We start from the raw sequence: 15,469 nt of genomic DNA on the forward strand, positions 1-15,469 counted from the left end.
CCGTTCCGCCGCCCTCTCCGCGACCCCCCTCCCCCCATTCGCCGCCCCCAACACCAACATCCTCGCATCCAGAAAATCAAACCCGGGCAAATTCCTCCATCCCTTCGTCCGTCCCGCCTCCATCCCCACGATCCCCACAACCAGCAAACTCACCACAAACACAGCAATAATATACACCCGCGAGCCCAGCCGCAACGCATCGATCCGCACGGTCGCGGTAGCCGGGAGGGTAAAGTTCCCGACGATGAGTTGCGCGGAGGCGTAGCAGGAGAGAATGTCGTCGAGGAGGGAGATGTAGGTGTTTTGGATCCCTGTCAGAGCAGCAGATGTATTGGAGATGGGGTGGGAAGGGGAAGGGGAGGTGGAGTTGAGGTTGGTAGTGGCGTCAGCGATACTGGTGTTGAAGGCGTCACCGAGCGTGGAGCGGTAGAAGGAGGTGAGGTCGTTGGAGATGAGTTCGAGTTGGCGCATGACGACGTGGATGGTGCGGTTGGTTGGGTCGATGTCGGTTTCCTCTTCGCGTTGCGAGGGGGAGGAGGTGTTGAGTTTGGAGATGGAGATGGTCTTGTCTTTGACGGCGACGTCGACTTGGAACCATGTGGGGATGAAGGTGACGAGACATTGACTGGCATTCAAGGCACGGTAGGATGCGCCTGCCGCGGCCGCGACGTACCGGGTCTTGGTATAGGCAATCGGATCGCTGGCGACGCCGAGGGCGACGATGGTATCGGTGGACCAACCCGTGTAGACGGAGTACTCCGCGGAGGAGGTGTTGCTGTCTGGGAGGGCCCCCCGGGCGTCGTAGAGGGCGTTGTAGAAGGTGTCTTGGAGGATGAATTGGGAGGAGGCGTTGTAGATGCAGTCGATCTGAGCGTCGTAGCCCCGTTCGTGGTAGGTGTAGTTGGCGGCCCACGGGTAGAAGGAGACGGCCGAGTCGGTGAGCCCGACGGGGCTTCCCACGCCGTAGGAGCGGCCGGTGTAGCTGTAGCCCGTGGAGTCGAGTTTGGCGTGCGTGCGGTTGCGGAGGGTCCCCGTGAGGGGGGAGGCGGTGGAGGCGGAGGAGACGAGCGAGGTGAGGAGGCCGACGCCGACCGAGTAGGTGAAGTAGCCCCGCGTGGTGCGGAGGGATGGGCCAGTGTTGTCGATTTGGGAGGGGTATTCTTTGATGAAGGTGCGGTTGGCGTAGGAGGGAATGGAGATGGTGGTGTTGGTGAGGGTGGTGGCGGAGGTGGGGGTGAGGGCGCCGGTCCAGAGCGCGGACAGGACGGCGGAGAGGTTGGCCAGGATGAGGGTGAGGAGGATTTGAGGTAGGGGGAGGGAGAAGTTGGTGGTGGGGGTGGATAGGGAGGACCATAGGGCTAAGTCGTTGAGGGTGGTGTGGTGGGTTGGTCGGCTGAAGAGGATGCGGGTGGCATGGTTGATGAGCCGGCAGATGATGACCAGCTGGATGGTGCTGAGCAGTGTGGCCAGGATCTGAATAGCGGTTTGGACAGACGTTCGGTACGTATTGATGAAGGTGTACAGATCACCGGTCAGGGTCCAGTGGCGGGAGTCGCTAAGGAGAAGGGTGATGCTGAGTCCGGTAGGCAAGAGCAGCAGCAGGTAGATGAGATGATGGGCCCATGGCACGGGCCGGGTGGAATCAGACATTGGGACGGTGGACGATGAGGAGGGAACAGGGTCGACGCTGTATAGATATAACCCCTGGATGGGGCTCACAAGGAGCTCGGACCGCGGCCAGGATGCAGGGCGCGTAAAGCAGACTGCGCATTGGAGGGAGAATTAGGGCTGAACAGCGTAGTGAAACGTTTCAGCGGCAGGGAACGTGGCCCTGGTACAAGGCGGGAATAGGCGCCGTCGGAAAATAATCTATTGATCTGTGCTCTCTATCTGCTCTATCCTGTTTTTTTGCCAACTAGAAGAAACACCCCGGCATCGAATTCGGAGCAAACCCATTCCCCGACCAGAGATAATTCCCCTCCGACTCAATCCAACCCGCCCCGTTCCCCTCCAACGCCCCCAGGACCGGCATCTCCGCCTGGGGAAACGCATACGTCGACGGATCGAGATTACCCCCACAAGCCACAGCAGACGACCAATCCCTGCCAAGTCAGCACCACTCAACAACAAAAGGGGAATACCTACTCTAACCACGGAAACTCATCCACTAAAACCTGATTCGTATCCACCACCGGATCCGCCGCAAGCACCGCCTGCTTGGCCACCTTCATCAGATCCAAGCTCAACGCCTTGCCGGACGTGTATCCCGTATGCTCGATCTCATCCAAACACTTGATGGCCTTTTCGACGACCGTAAACGTCTTGCGCGCCCGGACAGGGTCGTTACCCAGATTGGGCACGTCGTAGAGTAACGTGAGACACGCGGAGATCAGGAACGAGGCGAGCGCTCCGTCGTAGCGGATGTCTGGGAAGCGCCGGAAATATACGTCGTGAGCCAGATGGACCAGGTTGCAAGCGGCGGAAGTAGAGGCGTTGATGCACGATTGAAGCTCGGCGCAGCCGGTGGCGATCTGTGCTTCGCTGACGGACGAGAAAAAGGTGCTCATGACAAGGCAAGGACGAAAGAGGAGCATGCGGACGACATAATAGCAGAACCCAAGACCCAGGCGCTGGATCTCCTGCCACGGCTCGCCGATTGGGACGCAGTCGTCGAAAAAGTGGAGGTAGGACGGTAAGGTCGGGTTAATGGCTTGCAAGGCAGCGTCGCATTCCAGACTGGTCTGGTTGAGCTTGGCCAGGTCCGCCATACATTTGATGCTAGCAGGAGAGTAAATCTCAATAGAAATGCGGTCCGCCAGTTTGGAGATCTCGGCCATGGCGCGGATAAAGGCACACTCCTGCATCGGGGCGTGGGAGATGTCCGAGGGATATGCTAGGTCCTCCGGATAGGCCGTGTCGATTTGCCGGTCGGCCAGACTGGACGGACGACCCATGTACAGCGAGGAGATGCGCTCGCAAAAAAAGACCGTCCAAAAGGTCAACCGCAGCCGGTGCATATTGGGATCGCGACCGTCAGTAACCTGGGAGCGGTGCAGGCCCAGCACAAGACAGGTGCGGGTGGCGTGTCCTAAGTAGAGATAGGCATCGTTCTGGCGCATCAGTTGCAAGGCGTACATTGACTGCCATGTGTTAGCAGATGTAATTCAAGACAGGGCAACGCACCTTCAACAGCATCAAGTGCACGCCACGGATGCTCGGCTCTTGCAGGAAGATCGGCCCCTCAGATACACGACTGGAGAAATACTCTGCCCACGCTTCGACGCTGCTTTCAGACTGCTTCCCCTTTAAATTGGCGACACGCGCGCCGATGGCCAGCACCATGAACAGGATATCCTGATTTTTCACCCCGCGGTCGCGCACCGGCGACTCCCACATCTGGGTCCAGGCATCGACAATCTCCGACTGGATCAGGACTGGAATCTGCGGATGCATGACCCGGAAATAGGCCTCGATGAACTGGTCGCCCAGATCCCGGGGAAGAAACATCTCGGACGGCCATTGAGTCCGACGCGGATCGGAGTCCCCCCGGGCAAACATGAAGCGCTCCATCCCAAACCGCTGGATGGCATCCGGGATGGCGCCGCTGCGACGGGCCAACAGCGGCTCACTGGACGAGCCCTGCTTGATGCGCTGGTAGACCCGATGAATAAAGCAGAAGCCAGAAGAAGGCCCTAATCAGTTAGTAGCGTCCAGATGAGCGATGGAGATCATACCGTAGAATTGAAAAGCCCCCGTTTCGGGATTTTGCATGCCGATACCGGCACGGAGCTCATGATGCCGCTTGTACTGAATAGGATCATCGCTCAAACTGCCCGACCAGTCACTAGGAGTGGTGGGCGACTGGGTGGCCGGGAGGGGGAGTAGGGCTGGGGGCCGCGATGGTTCCTGGGGCCGACGGCTTTTCCGCTGGCGGATGTTCCCCGTGCGATAAACACATCGCTCCGGATGTCGGGCACAGGCGTTGCACGGCCGCTGACCGTTACATTTGATTTTGCGGGCCCGACAGTGTTCGCAGGCTCGGGAGACCCGCTCGCGCGGTATCATTCCCGGGAGTGGCTGGGGCTTGGAATGAGCAGAGACAAGGTTGGCGATGCGGGCAATGTCATTGGGTCGGGCAGACATCCGCAGAGGACTCCGTCAGTTGCAACAGGATAGTGCGGAGGAGAAATGGAGACATGTTGCAAGGAGCTGAGAAAGTACAGTTCATCGATGGGTCCATCGGATCGGCGAATCCACTTCATCGGAGTGGATTAATAATGGCCGATTATTAATGTCGGCTATCAGCTGCCATCCACCTGCAGGCATGCTGGCAGTGACGTGACCATCAATGTAACCATTTTACCCCTCACCCCGCCTTGTTCGTAGATTTCTCTAATCCCACATCTATCCAAGTCTCACTAACTCGAAGTTATCGTCACACCATGCAGAAAGTGGTTGCCATCACGGCGCGCGGCGCCCGCAATGTGGTCTCTGGCCGTCCCATCCCCACCCTGCTCGATGACTGCCTGCTCGTGAAGACGGTCAGCGTGGCTCTGAATCCGACCGATTGGAAGAGTGCCGACAGGGGACCTCCCGGCCTCACCATTGGCAACGACTACTCCGGCATCGTGGAAGAGGTCGGTAAAGGTGTCAAGAAGCAGTTTCGCAAGGGAGACCGCGTCTGCGGGTGGGTCCAAGGCTGCAAGCTTAACAACCCAGAAAGTGGCGCCTTTGCCGAGTACTGCATCCCTAAAGCCGATCTCCAAATCGTGATCCCCGAACGCCTCAGCTTCCAGGAGGCGGCCACGCTTGGCCTGGGAACCATCACCGTCGGCCAGGGTCTGTATCAAAGCCTGAAGCTCGCACCCCCAGACGCCCCGCTCACCAAACCCGAGCTGCTTCTGGTCTATGGGGGTTCCACCGCCACGGGCACCCTGGCCATCCAGTATGCCAAGCTGTCAGGATACACGGTGTTGACGACCTGTTCAAAGCAGAACTTTGACCTGGTCAAGAGTCTCGGTGCGGATGCCGCGTTCGACTACAAGGACCCGAATGCCATCCAAGCTGTCAAGGACTATGCCCAGGACCAGTTAAAGCTGGTCTTTGACACGGTCGGCGGGGCCGAGTTCTGCGAACAGGTGATTTCCAGCCAGGGTGGTCACTATTCGGCCATCGTGCACGCAGCTGTTGATCGAGACGATGTGAAGAATAGCTTCACCCTGGGGTATACGGCCTTTGGCGAGGACTTTGACTTTGGCGGTGGTGTGATCCCTGCGAAGCCCGAGGATCGCGAGTTCGCGGCAGAGTTTATGAGCAAGGCGGCGACGCTTCTGGCGGATGGGAAGATCAAGCCTCACCCGGCCAAGGTGGGAGCTGGGGGGTTGCAGGGCGTCTTGGAGGGCTTGCAGGCGATGAAGGATGGGAAGGTTAGCGGACAGAAGTTGGTATATAACGTGGCTGAGACGCCGTAAGGTTGGAGCTGCAGACAAGGCCGCATTAGTACTATCACAATGACTGGACAATGAGATTCCTTCCTGTTACCTGTCAGATTGTCAACCTGCCAGCCTTGTAGACTGAACGGTAAGAGTCAAGAGTGAGATGAAGTGAGACGAAAGCCAGACAAGTGAGACAAATGTAGCACGAAAGAAGAGAACCAGGATGCCGGAGAATGTCTCCGCCGTGGCGGAAGCCACCTGACCCGAGGCCCGTGACTGGCCGTCGTCCTACAGCTACACGAGGATCAGGGTCTCTACGCCTATAAAGGCGCCGGTTGCACTCTGGTCGATCATTCCTGGGTCATCCTCTGAACCTTCGGATAGTGAACGAACCACCACAAATCTTTCATTATGAAGCAACACGTATGTCATACTCCTCCAACATTCTCTCAAGTATATTCTCTAAACTACATCCTCTCCAAAACCAACCTACTAACCATCTCAATTCCAAACCCACCCCCGAAAAAAGAATCACCACGCACTGCAACCCAAACACCTATCTCAGACCCCTAATTATCCCATGGTGTCTCGCCAAACCACACGGCCTGAACAACCCCCGCAGAATCACATGGACATGCACCATACCCGATTTCAAATTCATGTTTGCGGCCGACGCTTTTACGCGGGCCAAATAAAGACGAGAGACGTGCTCGAAGTCCTTGAACCCCGGACTGTGGAGGAGATTCTGCACAGGACGGACGCAAACCAGTACCAGAAGCTGATGTTGAAGAAGGTGGTGAGGTTGGATAGGACGTGGGAGGAGATGATGGAGGGTGTGTCGGTGGGGGATCGGAAATGGTGGGAGAGATGGAAGGAGGATTGGGAGGGGGATTGTCGAGGGTTGTGGGGGATGGTGGTTAGATTGCTAGTAGTCAGAATGCTAGTGGGGATGGCTGGTCGTTGGGTTGTAATTTGAGGGGTGATAGTTGCTTATAGTTGGTATTGTTGTGATCGCCGTAGTTGCAGAGCAAGGACAAAGGAAGAAGAACGAGTGTCTAGTCGCCTACATTTGTAGATTGACGACCTATGTCGCCTTCTTGGTTGTGTATTGGGCTTCTCCAACGCGAAAACGTAAGTGAGCTGTATCACTTTATAGCTTGCAGGGTGACTTAGGGCCAATATTCACTTCTTTCCAGAATATATTTGTCACGTTGACTTCTCTTTCCAACATATGACAAAATGCATATATGTTGTAATAGCCCTAAAGAGTATACAACACATCTACCCAACATTCATCTATATCTCAAATCCCGCCCATAAAACCAACAACGTAGCCCTAATCCCATCCCACCACTTAAGCAGCAGCAACAACACCCCCCCTCTCCCTCACCATAACCGTCCACTGCTGCCTCCCCTCTCCCCCAAACCTCGTAAAATCAATCTCAATCACCTCCACATCCCGCCACCCATACTTCCAATACAGCGGATATCCATCCTCTGTAGCCTCCAAATACACCCTCGCATTTCGCTTATTCGCCCGTTCAAGGCCCCAGTTTAATAATGCCGTTCCGACGCCTCTGCCTTGGGCTTCTGGGTGTGTGGCGAGGAGTTCCAGGACTAGGTGCAGCAGAGTTAGTAAACTGACCAAGTACTCATTTCAAATGAGAAAAGATAGTAGGATAGGGAGTAAATACCGAAATCACCCTCCCTTACCAACCGCCCCTCTACATCCTTCAATAACTCCTGAAACGCATGATATAAATCCATTCTCGTTCCCACGGGAAACGTGTTCCCCGCTTTATGTCGGTTTAATAACTCCACATTCGCCTGTTCTTTCAATTCCACTGCACTCTTCCCATCTCCGTTCTCGTCAGCTGGAACCATCCACCGCGCATACCCTACCACCCGGCCCGAGATATCATCCACAGCTGCCAAAACATGCACATTCGGCGCGACGAGTTTATCGAGACATCGGGCGGTTTTTAGGGGGAGAGTTCCCGCCTCCGTGTCCGGGATGTTGGGGAAGAGGTTGCCCCAGAAGGGTTGGTGCCGGAAACTGGCGATGTTGATTTGGCCGAGTGAGAGGGTGTCGAGTTCCGTGGCGGGGCGGATCGTGATGCCCATTTTCGATATTTTTCCTTTTCTTTTGCTGTGGCTGCTTTTTGGGGTCTTTTTTTCTTTTTTTTTTTTTGGAGGGGGTTGGAGGGGAGAATTGATCCTGCTTATGCATTGCAAAGGGTAGGGTTGGTGAGATTGAATCATATATAGGTTTGGGATGAAATGCTAATGGCGGGGAAGGATTAGCGTGAGTCATGGTGGATGCAGGTTGAAGTTGATTATTGGTGCGAGACAAACGCGGACTAGTTCGGTTGATGTCGGGATCCAAGGAGGGTATAGTACGGATGGCGGTTGTGCTTATTTCCGTGAGATATACTATTGTGATAATTAGGTATCATATTATACAGTTAATAATGGTCTGAGCCATGGAACCTGACGGCGGAACTTAACCTAGTTATCTGGTGACCGCAACTCAGGCGGTACAATGTTCCGCAAATCTCGATCCATATGGCTCAAACCATCCTCCTGGTCGCTCTCCACGTGCAGTTCTTGCGTCCACCAGATGCGCTGGCTACTGTTGCTCTCAATGTCATCGTGCTGCGTGTGGAGTGCGATTTCAGAGTCGGATGGAAGCCGCTGCGAAATACTATGCTTCGGATTGGACGACAGCTTAAAGCCCGACCCTGAGCGCGTGCGTGAACTGGTATTCCCGGATCGAGAACCTTTGGTACCAAAGGCTATGCGGAAGAAGGAACGGAGTGTCGGGATACAGGCGGCGACAATGACGACGTTTTGTTCAATCCTAAAGGTCAGACTCTCCATAGATCTCAGGAAGAGGATACTTACAGCCCCCAAATAACCAGGGTCACCACGTCGTGAACTATCAGTTGTTAGATTGAATATGGAATGGAAACAGGGAACAGACGAGGATCAGTTCGTTGCGTAAACAGGTGCAAGTACGTCGCCTTCACAATCGTCACAATCGCAGAGAGCAGGGTGAGGCTCATCATGATGCACACCCCTAGCTTGGTCGAAAATCGCATCTGCAGCTTCCAAAACACGCTGACGGGCACTACTGCCAACACAATGTCCGTAATCGTAGTATATGCGCTGACCCAGTACATAAAGTCATCGAACACAGCTGCATCCCAACATGTACCCTCCACGGAAGGATCCCACAGCATCTTGGTAGGGTTACACTGCAGGAACACACTCAAGACCGAAACCATGGCAAATACCACCTGCAGTGTAACCATGGCGTACAGGCATCGCGTACGCAGTGGGTTGGGGTCGAGCAGGTGAGTGATCAGAATTGCGATCGAGATGTTAGGGAAGCTGAATGCGCCTAGCGGAGTGAGCGGAGTCCAGGATAGTAGATGCTTCACTTACCAATGTTAAAAGCTGCTACAGTTAGCCTCTGGCAAAGAGCGATGATAGAAACATACGGAATGCGATAATCTGCCACTTTGGCAGTCAAGACATATCTTTCCAACCCACGCTCGGCAATCACGGCCGCCGTGTGTCGGCCCAAACCCAGGGTAACTGAATATGAGACGAACGCTGCGGCAATGATGCTCAGGCCCTGCAACAGTCAATATCTACCGGCTCGCAATTCGGTAGTCGTACCAGTGAGAAGAAGATAAAAAAGTCATCCCATCCCAGGTTGTGAGAGACGTGCCCACGGGCAAAGAGCTTAAGAAAGACGGTTGCAATTGCAGTGCCAGTAAACACCCACGCAACGACATTAATATCAGCTCCACGACTCTGACTGAAATCGACGTCTGTGTCAAACGACGCCATGGTGATAATCGGGTCAGACCATGTGGCCAGGCGATGATAAAGCATGGGCCAAAGGGTGGAGCGATCCACGACGGGAGCCGAGCATCTCTATAACCTGTCACTTCCCGAAAGATAGTTGCCACCTCTGGATCGACAAGACCGGTCCTTGAAGGATCAGACCTGTCTGATTGACATACCCTCTTGGGATAGCACATTTGACTGACCGAAAATGGGTCGTACAAGGCTGCCCGCCATTGAATCTGGGTGACACAAGGCTAAGTGGGGATATCGGATGCGTGGCCTGGCAAGCGCAAAGCGATCCGGTGCCACTGGCCCGGGTGGCCAGCTAACGCACTCCCAGCCGTGCTAGTGCCCATAGCTCACTCCTCTCAGTTTTAGGCTATAGCAACCAACAGGGGTCATGGGAGGCAGTTACAGGGAAACGAATGGTGCCATCTGCTGTCTCTGTGAGACTTCCGGTCCGGTCAGGGTTTGGCAGGGATCTGTGTACTATTGCATTGACTCACGTAATCGAGCTTGGAAAAACATGGCTTGTGGCTGAGCTAGTCATCCTTCGGGAGCAACCACCAGTGCCATATGACGGACTGGGGTGCTGCTGTCACGCCCTTTACTGTGGCAGGCTGGAAGGGGCGTTCGTAGATCGTCTGCATGAAATCGGCCCCTTGATTCCTTTTGATTTGCCAAATTCCAGATTCGTGATTGACCATGTGTTCACTCCGCAGTCTGTCTGTTGACCTCCCAAGTGACTTGACGAAGGGCACTCGAGGATCAGGTAGTCGCAACAGCAACCGATGACATGCTTCCCACTGGCGAAGAAGGTTTTGGCATCGGCTCGAGCCACGACACTTTCCGCTAGATAATAGATAACGGCCAACTAACTCAGAATCAGGGCTCGAGAAACCTGTTGTCGCGCTCACCACGGGATAGTCCAACGATGGCTTCGGTCCATCAGCTCGTCCTTAAATGGGCCATACAACACCGTTCCCTTGCTTTCCGTCTTAACATCAAATCATTATGTCAACTTCTTCTGTATCATCAATTTTGAAAGACCTCGGCTCGACGGGGAACGCTTTTGAGGACAATGAACCCGGGTCGAGAGAAGCTCTGATCGAACGCAGCCGAGCGCTGGTCGCGGCACTTGAAGTGCCCAGCGAGTTCGTTCAGCGCAGCTTCTGGGCTGAGGTGAGCAACAGTCCGGATATCACTGACCACCACTAATTAGTCCAGCCCGCATTGTCAGCAATCATTCGCCTCTGCGTGAACGTGAAGCTTTTTCAACATCTGAAAGAGGCAGGGAACATCAGACTTACTCCGTCGGCGCTATCGGAGAAAACAGGCGTTCAGCTGGCGTTGCTGCAGCGCTTGACTCGACATCTCGTTGCGATGTACCTCATCACGTACCACGATGGGGCATTCCACGCGACAACCCTGAGCAACGGACTTGCAGAGGAGAATTACCAGCACAGCATCTCTTTTTACTACGATACTGCCCGGCCTTCTTTCAATGGGTTTCCCGCGTTTTTCAAACAGACAAGATATAGATCCCCCACCCTAGGTGGACTGGGCGGCCCGTTTCAGAGCGCGCACAATACTCAGCTCCCGTTCTTTGAATGGCTCGTCGCGACGCCCCCGGATCTCGAGCACTTCGACTCCTTTATGAGCGCATATCGTGCGGGGAAGCCGAACTGGTATGACCCGGGGTTTTACCCCGTGGCGGAGCGGATGATCGCAGGCTTCGTGAGCGACGTATTGCTGGTAGATGTGGGAGGTGGCAGAGGCCACGACGTTGCATTGTTTGCAGCGCAACACGGTTCCCACCCGGGTAGAATCATCCTCCAGGACCGAGAGCCCGTTATTGCTGCTGTGGTGGCTACGAGCGAGGCGCGTCCTTTCGAAGCCCAGGCCCACAATTTCTTTACGCCACTGCCGGTGCATGGCGCGCGTGCGTATTCCCTCCACTCCATTCTTCACGACTGGGGTGACGAGGAGGGGGTTCAAATCCTACAGAATCTGGTACCGGCGCTGGAGAGGGGCTATTCGCGGGTTCTGCTCAACGAGATTGTAGTCAGTGAAGAGAAACCTGGGCTGGCCGCGAGTGCGATGGACATGATGATGCTGGCTCACTTTGCGGTGCGAGAACGAACGAAGGCGGAGTGGAGGGATATCCTGGCGAAGGCTGGATTGAAGATGGTTCGGATCTACCAGTATCCGGGCGCCGCCGAGTCACTCATCGAGGCCGAGCTCGCTTGACGGGTGACACTAGACCTAATGGGTGCCTATATACTGAATACCATTGACATCTTGTTTTAATACCTAGATATTGTTGCGTGGGATGCTTCCTGGGTTACAACCTCCTATGCTACGGAAGGGACTATGAAATGATATATTCTGCGTATTTTGCGCCAGATAGGGGGATAGCAGCTGCAATAGCTTCATAGGATGCAAGTTCTCACTGCCAGAGGAAATGGTCCATTCCATACCGTTCTGACACAATACCGATACTATATCCAGAAGTGAATCTCCCACATGATGGTGACCCTCGGCTTCACAGGTCACCCTAGGGACTTTTGGTTCGCAGTGAAGGCTTCTCTAGTGGAACCTTTTCACATCCCCTCCTTCAGATCCTTACAGAGTAGGCTCTCTTCTTTATGCCTCAAGATGGTAGCAATAAGCTCGTCATGGGTACCATAGTCTTCAGCTTAAGCCAAAATGAACTGGGCACTTGGACTCTACCTATGAGTCATGCAAACCAAGGATGCCTATAATTATCATCCTCACCACCAGAAAATGCAGAGGTCGGATCTACCCTACTCGTCAAGATTGTGTACTGATTGCTAAATTGCTTCTACTGCAAAAATCCGAACGGTGGTCATCAGTGTCATCTTCTTAGAAGGACTGTTTGAAGATGATACCTCATCTGGTTTATACCCTCCTCCCAGTTAGGATAAAGCATCCGGCTTGATTTATAGTGTCAGACGCCCATTTTGTTGCAATCTCACTTCTTTTATATCTCTGTCTCAACCATGTCTGCTGAAGGCAAGTGAAACCTAGAGATCAATCGCAGGTTATTCCGTACACAAACCTGAGACTACAGTCACAGGCACCGCATCCAGAGACGGTCAGTCATTCAGCCAGATCAGCACGTATACTTCACACGCTAATAATATATGGAACACAGAAAAGCACGGCAAGAAATCTAGAGTGTCTATCAAGTATATCCGGGGGAAACAGTAAGAATGACCAGCGTTGGGCTAATGTGGCCTAGTGCCACCGGCGTGCATTAGCCTCAGGCACCATCTCTTGGCTCATTCCGCGACCTCAGGCATGTCTGGCCGCTTTACTCAGAAAGAAGGATCTGTTGCATTTAGTTTGCAACAATGTATCCTCTGACAATATCCTTTCAGCTATCCTGTGAGCCTAGCTATAGAGGAGCAGCATTGCGGGGATTTCAGCTAATTTCCTCCGATTCAGGCATTTCATGGCCATGTAGTCAGGTTCATGACATGATTTACCTGTGAAGACGATCATCAGTGTAGTCACCAGTTGTTTTATTTCAGTCCCTACAGAACTGTCATTGGTGTCTGGCAACATCCTGGTATTGGACCTGAATTCAGTATGGTATGTACTTTGTACCCTGGATAGTGGTTTATTCAGCCCCAAAGAATCAAGGAACGTCTGTCACTAGCGTATGGCAAAGAGAAACTCCACCGTTTTTCCCAGTCATTGAATGTCTACCTCGCCCCGTGTTGTTTCATACAAATGCATTAAACTGGTTATAACATTTTTTGAAGCCTTGTTCACTCTACACCTGAAATGTGAAATGATGAGAGGGGCTGTCCCCACCTACTGAGATAAGTATAGTGTGTGTAACTACTTAGCCCCCACCTGCAGGTCCACGTTCGAGTACACGAATTACCACCTGTCTGTATGTACATGTATCTATCCTGGGTCAGCGCCTCGGGCGTGGCGCTTTTAGGTGACTTACAGGTGCCACCTAGGTAGCTGTTGCACCTGTCATGCAGTTGAGTTGATTGCCTAATTTCGAAGTACTAATCCGATGCTGCTGATTAGAAAGTCTCTTGTCAGTCTCAGCCACATTGCAGTCTGCCGGTCAGAGTTCTTGATATTAGATAATCTTAATCATCAAATATACTCACCCTTTCTATGGGTGATAGGATATTCTTATAGCATTGAAGGGCTGGAGGTTTCAGAATATTTAGGGTTTTACAGATTTTGCAAGTTTTTTTTTCTCTATTTTTGGGTATAAGGTTTAGGTACGTGCAGGCTGATTTAGCATCAAGATTCATGTGTAGAACTAATTCAGTATCAGACAAGGGAATCATATGATTGAGGTTATTTAATGTCAGAATCTCTAACCCGGCTGAGCTGTTTCCCTAGTACCAGTCTGACACCGCACTAATTTCTGACCCCGTCGAGCTATATCCCGCCACTCCGCCTTCCTAGCCTCCGCCTAGCAATTCAACTTCTCACCAATTTCTCTTCCGCATAATATCCAACATAACAGAATCGCAACCTCTTTCCCAATCCGAATCCCTCCACCATGTCTTCAGCAAACCCCCCCTTGATCGTGATCGTCCCCGGTGCCTTCGGCACCCCTGACGGCTTCAACAAACTACTCCCGTACCTGACCGAAGCCGGCTACACCACCCACCCCGGCGCATACCCGAGCTGCAATCCCTCTGATCCGACCAACGTGTCCTCTGCACAGGATATCGCGTTTCTGCGCGACAGCGTCCTCCTTCCTCTGTTAAACGACCAGGGTAAAGATGTCGTCGTCCTCGCACACTCCTACGGGGGTGTGGTTGCCGGTGGCGCAGCCAACGGCCTGGCGAAGGGGACCAGACAAGCCCACGGTCACTCGACCGGCATTGTTGGGCTGATTTACGTGGCGGGCAATATCACACTCGAGGGTGAAGCCCTCCTCACTGCTGTCGGTGGTGTTTATCCGCCTTTTATTAAAGTTGGCACGGTATGTCTCCGCCATCACGACCATATATGTATAGGTATTAATAATTTGTTACAGCCATCTGAAGGCCTCGCTATCATCGAACCAGCAATGGACATTCTATACAATGACTGCGACCGGGCCCTCGAGGCGGAATTGAATGCGTTCATGCAGCCGCACGCTCTCCGGGCGTTTGAAATGCCCGCTACGGCGCCAGCCTGGGCGGAGAGTGCGTTTGATGGGAGGAGAGCGTATGTGCGGACCCTGGAGGATTGTTGTAATCCGTCCTCATTGCAGGATGCCTGGTTGGAGAAGTCCAAGGTCGAGTGGGATGTCGTGGACTTTCAGACGGGTCATATGCCGTTTGTGAGTCAGCCGAGGGCTTTGGCGGAGCAGATTGTTAGGTTTGTTGAGGGGTTTGGGCGATGTGATGTATAGTATAGTGTAGGCTGATATACAGTCAAGTTGGCTGCTCGTATCAGTCGGACGGTCAACTTGAAAGCCTCAATGGTGATTACTCGAGTAAATTCTAACCTACAAACTTACGACCTGAACATATCCTAGAGTGAAAAGAGAGGTAGGAGTCACATCATGCGAAAGTACTCCTAATCTGGCTGTAATAACATATTCAGGGACTTTGCCTGCGCTCTATTTATAGGCTAAGTGTAGGTAGTAAATAATTCTTGCTTCTACACCGCCTAGTTTGTGGTATCAGCCCTCGTCCCCATTCAACGTCTCCATCATGGCATTCCGCTCCAACTTCCTCGACGCCTCGGGCGTTTTCAGTGCATTGTCCGCGAATTCTCCCTGTCAATTTTTTAAACATTGAACGAAAGACAAGGCCGACTGACCCAATCATCCCTTTCTGTAACGATGGATAAAAGGTTAGAGATTCTAGGCGCATTCTGCCTAAACCTGCTTCATCTGACATGCCTTACAGTAAAGAGGAAAGAAGGAACATCTAGTGAGATCAATACGAATTTTAGAGAAATACACTCATATAATTCATGGTAGCAAACCTTGATAATACTTATCCTTCTATAAAGGTGGATGAACAAAGTGAGTATATGTCTGTTTTCCATGAATAGGCTCAGGTCATTCCAAGTATATCTAGATCTATATAGTGTCACCGCAGGTAACTTTAAATGATTGAAAGCTGGATGTGTCTAGGACTGTATATATCTATATAATCTATAAAGACTCTTTAGCT

General features: G+C 52.9%; 8 protein-coding genes across 8 annotated transcripts; 4 read left to right on the plus strand and 4 right to left on the minus strand.

Annotated features, from left to right (window-relative positions):
* Positions 1 to 3: 3 nt before the first annotated feature.
* On the minus strand, positions 4 to 1,650 carry BO80DRAFT_418752 (uncharacterized protein; the record flags this gene model as incomplete). The annotated part of the gene is made up of 1 exon (XM_025718278.1): positions 4 to 1,650. A coding segment is annotated over one exon (1,647 nt), but the record flags the coding sequence as incomplete, so codon positions are not given.
* A 229-nt stretch (positions 1,651 to 1,879) lies between these two features.
* Positions 1,880 to 4,199, minus strand: BO80DRAFT_469325 (Zn(II)2Cys6 transcription factor). The gene is made up of 4 exons (XM_025723003.1): positions 3,735 to 4,199; positions 3,184 to 3,692; positions 2,146 to 3,140; positions 1,880 to 2,102 (listed from the first exon to the last, which is right to left on the minus strand). The coding sequence occupies exons 1-4, from the start codon at positions 4,141 to 4,143 to the stop codon at positions 1,916 to 1,918; spliced, it is 2,100 nt and encodes a 699-aa protein (XP_025569810.1). The 5' UTR covers positions 4,144 to 4,199; the 3' UTR covers positions 1,880 to 1,915.
* Positions 4,200 to 4,347: 148 nt separating this feature from the next.
* BO80DRAFT_429799 (zinc-binding alcohol dehydrogenase family protein) lies at positions 4,348 to 5,549 on the plus strand. Its single transcript, XM_025720564.1, has one exon. The coding sequence runs from the start codon at positions 4,443 to 4,445 to the stop codon at positions 5,469 to 5,471; it is 1,029 nt and encodes a 342-aa protein (XP_025569811.1). The 5' UTR covers positions 4,348 to 4,442; the 3' UTR covers positions 5,472 to 5,549.
* Positions 5,550 to 5,846: 297 nt separating this feature from the next.
* Positions 5,847 to 6,603, plus strand: BO80DRAFT_439332 (uncharacterized protein; the record flags this gene model as incomplete). The annotated part of the gene is made up of 4 exons (XM_025721075.1): positions 5,847 to 5,858; positions 6,001 to 6,268; positions 6,456 to 6,566; positions 6,599 to 6,603. 4 exons carry the CDS (start codon positions 5,847 to 5,849, stop codon positions 6,601 to 6,603), a joined length of 396 nt encoding a protein of 131 aa, XP_025569812.1.
* Positions 6,604 to 6,627: 24 nt separating this feature from the next.
* On the minus strand, positions 6,628 to 7,672 carry BO80DRAFT_393773 (GNAT family N-acetyltransferase). Its single transcript, XM_025717269.1, has 2 exons — positions 7,130 to 7,672; positions 6,628 to 7,052 (listed from the first exon to the last, which is right to left on the minus strand). The coding sequence occupies exons 1-2, from the start codon at positions 7,557 to 7,559 to the stop codon at positions 6,790 to 6,792; spliced, it is 693 nt and encodes a 230-aa protein (XP_025569813.1). The 5' UTR covers positions 7,560 to 7,672; the 3' UTR covers positions 6,628 to 6,789.
* Positions 7,673 to 7,915: 243 nt separating this feature from the next.
* BO80DRAFT_486877 (uncharacterized protein) lies at positions 7,916 to 9,293 on the minus strand (the record flags this gene model as incomplete). Its single annotated transcript, XM_025723536.1, has 5 exons — positions 7,916 to 8,295; positions 8,340 to 8,373; positions 8,419 to 8,828; positions 8,939 to 9,075; positions 9,120 to 9,293. The coding sequence occupies 5 exons, from the start codon at positions 9,291 to 9,293 to the stop codon at positions 7,944 to 7,946; spliced, it is 1,107 nt and encodes a 368-aa protein (XP_025569814.1). The 3' UTR covers positions 7,916 to 7,943.
* A 1,014-nt stretch (positions 9,294 to 10,307) lies between these two features.
* BO80DRAFT_469329 (putative O-methyltransferase) lies at positions 10,308 to 11,543 on the plus strand (the record flags this gene model as incomplete). Its single annotated transcript, XM_025723004.1, has 2 exons — positions 10,308 to 10,475; positions 10,521 to 11,543. The coding sequence occupies 2 exons, from the start codon at positions 10,308 to 10,310 to the stop codon at positions 11,541 to 11,543; spliced, it is 1,191 nt and encodes a 396-aa protein (XP_025569815.1).
* Positions 11,544 to 13,704: 2,161 nt separating this feature from the next.
* BO80DRAFT_418767 (esterase/lipase family protein) lies at positions 13,705 to 14,793 on the plus strand. Its single transcript, XM_025718279.1, has 2 exons — positions 13,705 to 14,283; positions 14,338 to 14,793. Exons 1-2 carry the CDS (start codon positions 13,855 to 13,857, stop codon positions 14,695 to 14,697), a joined length of 789 nt encoding a protein of 262 aa, XP_025569816.1. The 5' UTR covers positions 13,705 to 13,854; the 3' UTR covers positions 14,698 to 14,793.
* The last annotated feature ends 676 nt before the right edge of the window (positions 14,794 to 15,469 follow it).

The sequence above is a fragment of the Aspergillus ibericus genome, assembly GCF_003184845.1.
Source record: "Aspergillus ibericus CBS 121593 unplaced genomic scaffold BO80scaffold_73, whole genome shotgun sequence".
Classification (NCBI taxonomy): domain Eukaryota; kingdom Fungi; phylum Ascomycota; class Eurotiomycetes; order Eurotiales; family Aspergillaceae; genus Aspergillus; species Aspergillus ibericus.

Excerpts from the sequence above, each read along its gene's own strand:
- BO80DRAFT_469325 (XM_025723003.1), bottom strand. The coding sequence starts at position 4,143 with ATGTCTGCCCGACCCAATGACATTGCCCGCATCGCCAACCTTGTCTCT. Across the intron at positions 3,693-3,734 it reads GGGGGCTTTTCAATTCTACG|GGCCTTCTTCTGGCTTCTGC; the intron begins GTATGATCTCCA and ends CTAACTGATTAG. Across the intron at positions 2,103-2,145 it reads GATGAGTTTCCGTGGTTAGA|GGATTGGTCGTCTGCTGTGG; the intron begins GTAGGTATTCCC and ends CTGACTTGGCAG.
- BO80DRAFT_429799 (XM_025720564.1), top strand. The coding sequence starts at position 4,443 with ATGCAGAAAGTGGTTGCCATCACGGCGCGCGGCGCCCGCAATGTGGTC.
- BO80DRAFT_393773 (XM_025717269.1), bottom strand. The coding sequence starts at position 7,559 with ATGGGCATCACGATCCGCCCCGCCACGGAACTCGACACCCTCTCACTC. Across the intron at positions 7,053-7,129 it reads GGTAAGGGAGGGTGATTTCG|TCCTGGAACTCCTCGCCACA; the intron begins GTATTTACTCCC and ends TGCTGCACCTAG.
- BO80DRAFT_418767 (XM_025718279.1), top strand. The coding sequence starts at position 13,855 with ATGTCTTCAGCAAACCCCCCCTTGATCGTGATCGTCCCCGGTGCCTTC. Across the intron at positions 14,284-14,337 it reads CTTTTATTAAAGTTGGCACG|CCATCTGAAGGCCTCGCTAT; the intron begins GTATGTCTCCGC and ends AATTTGTTACAG.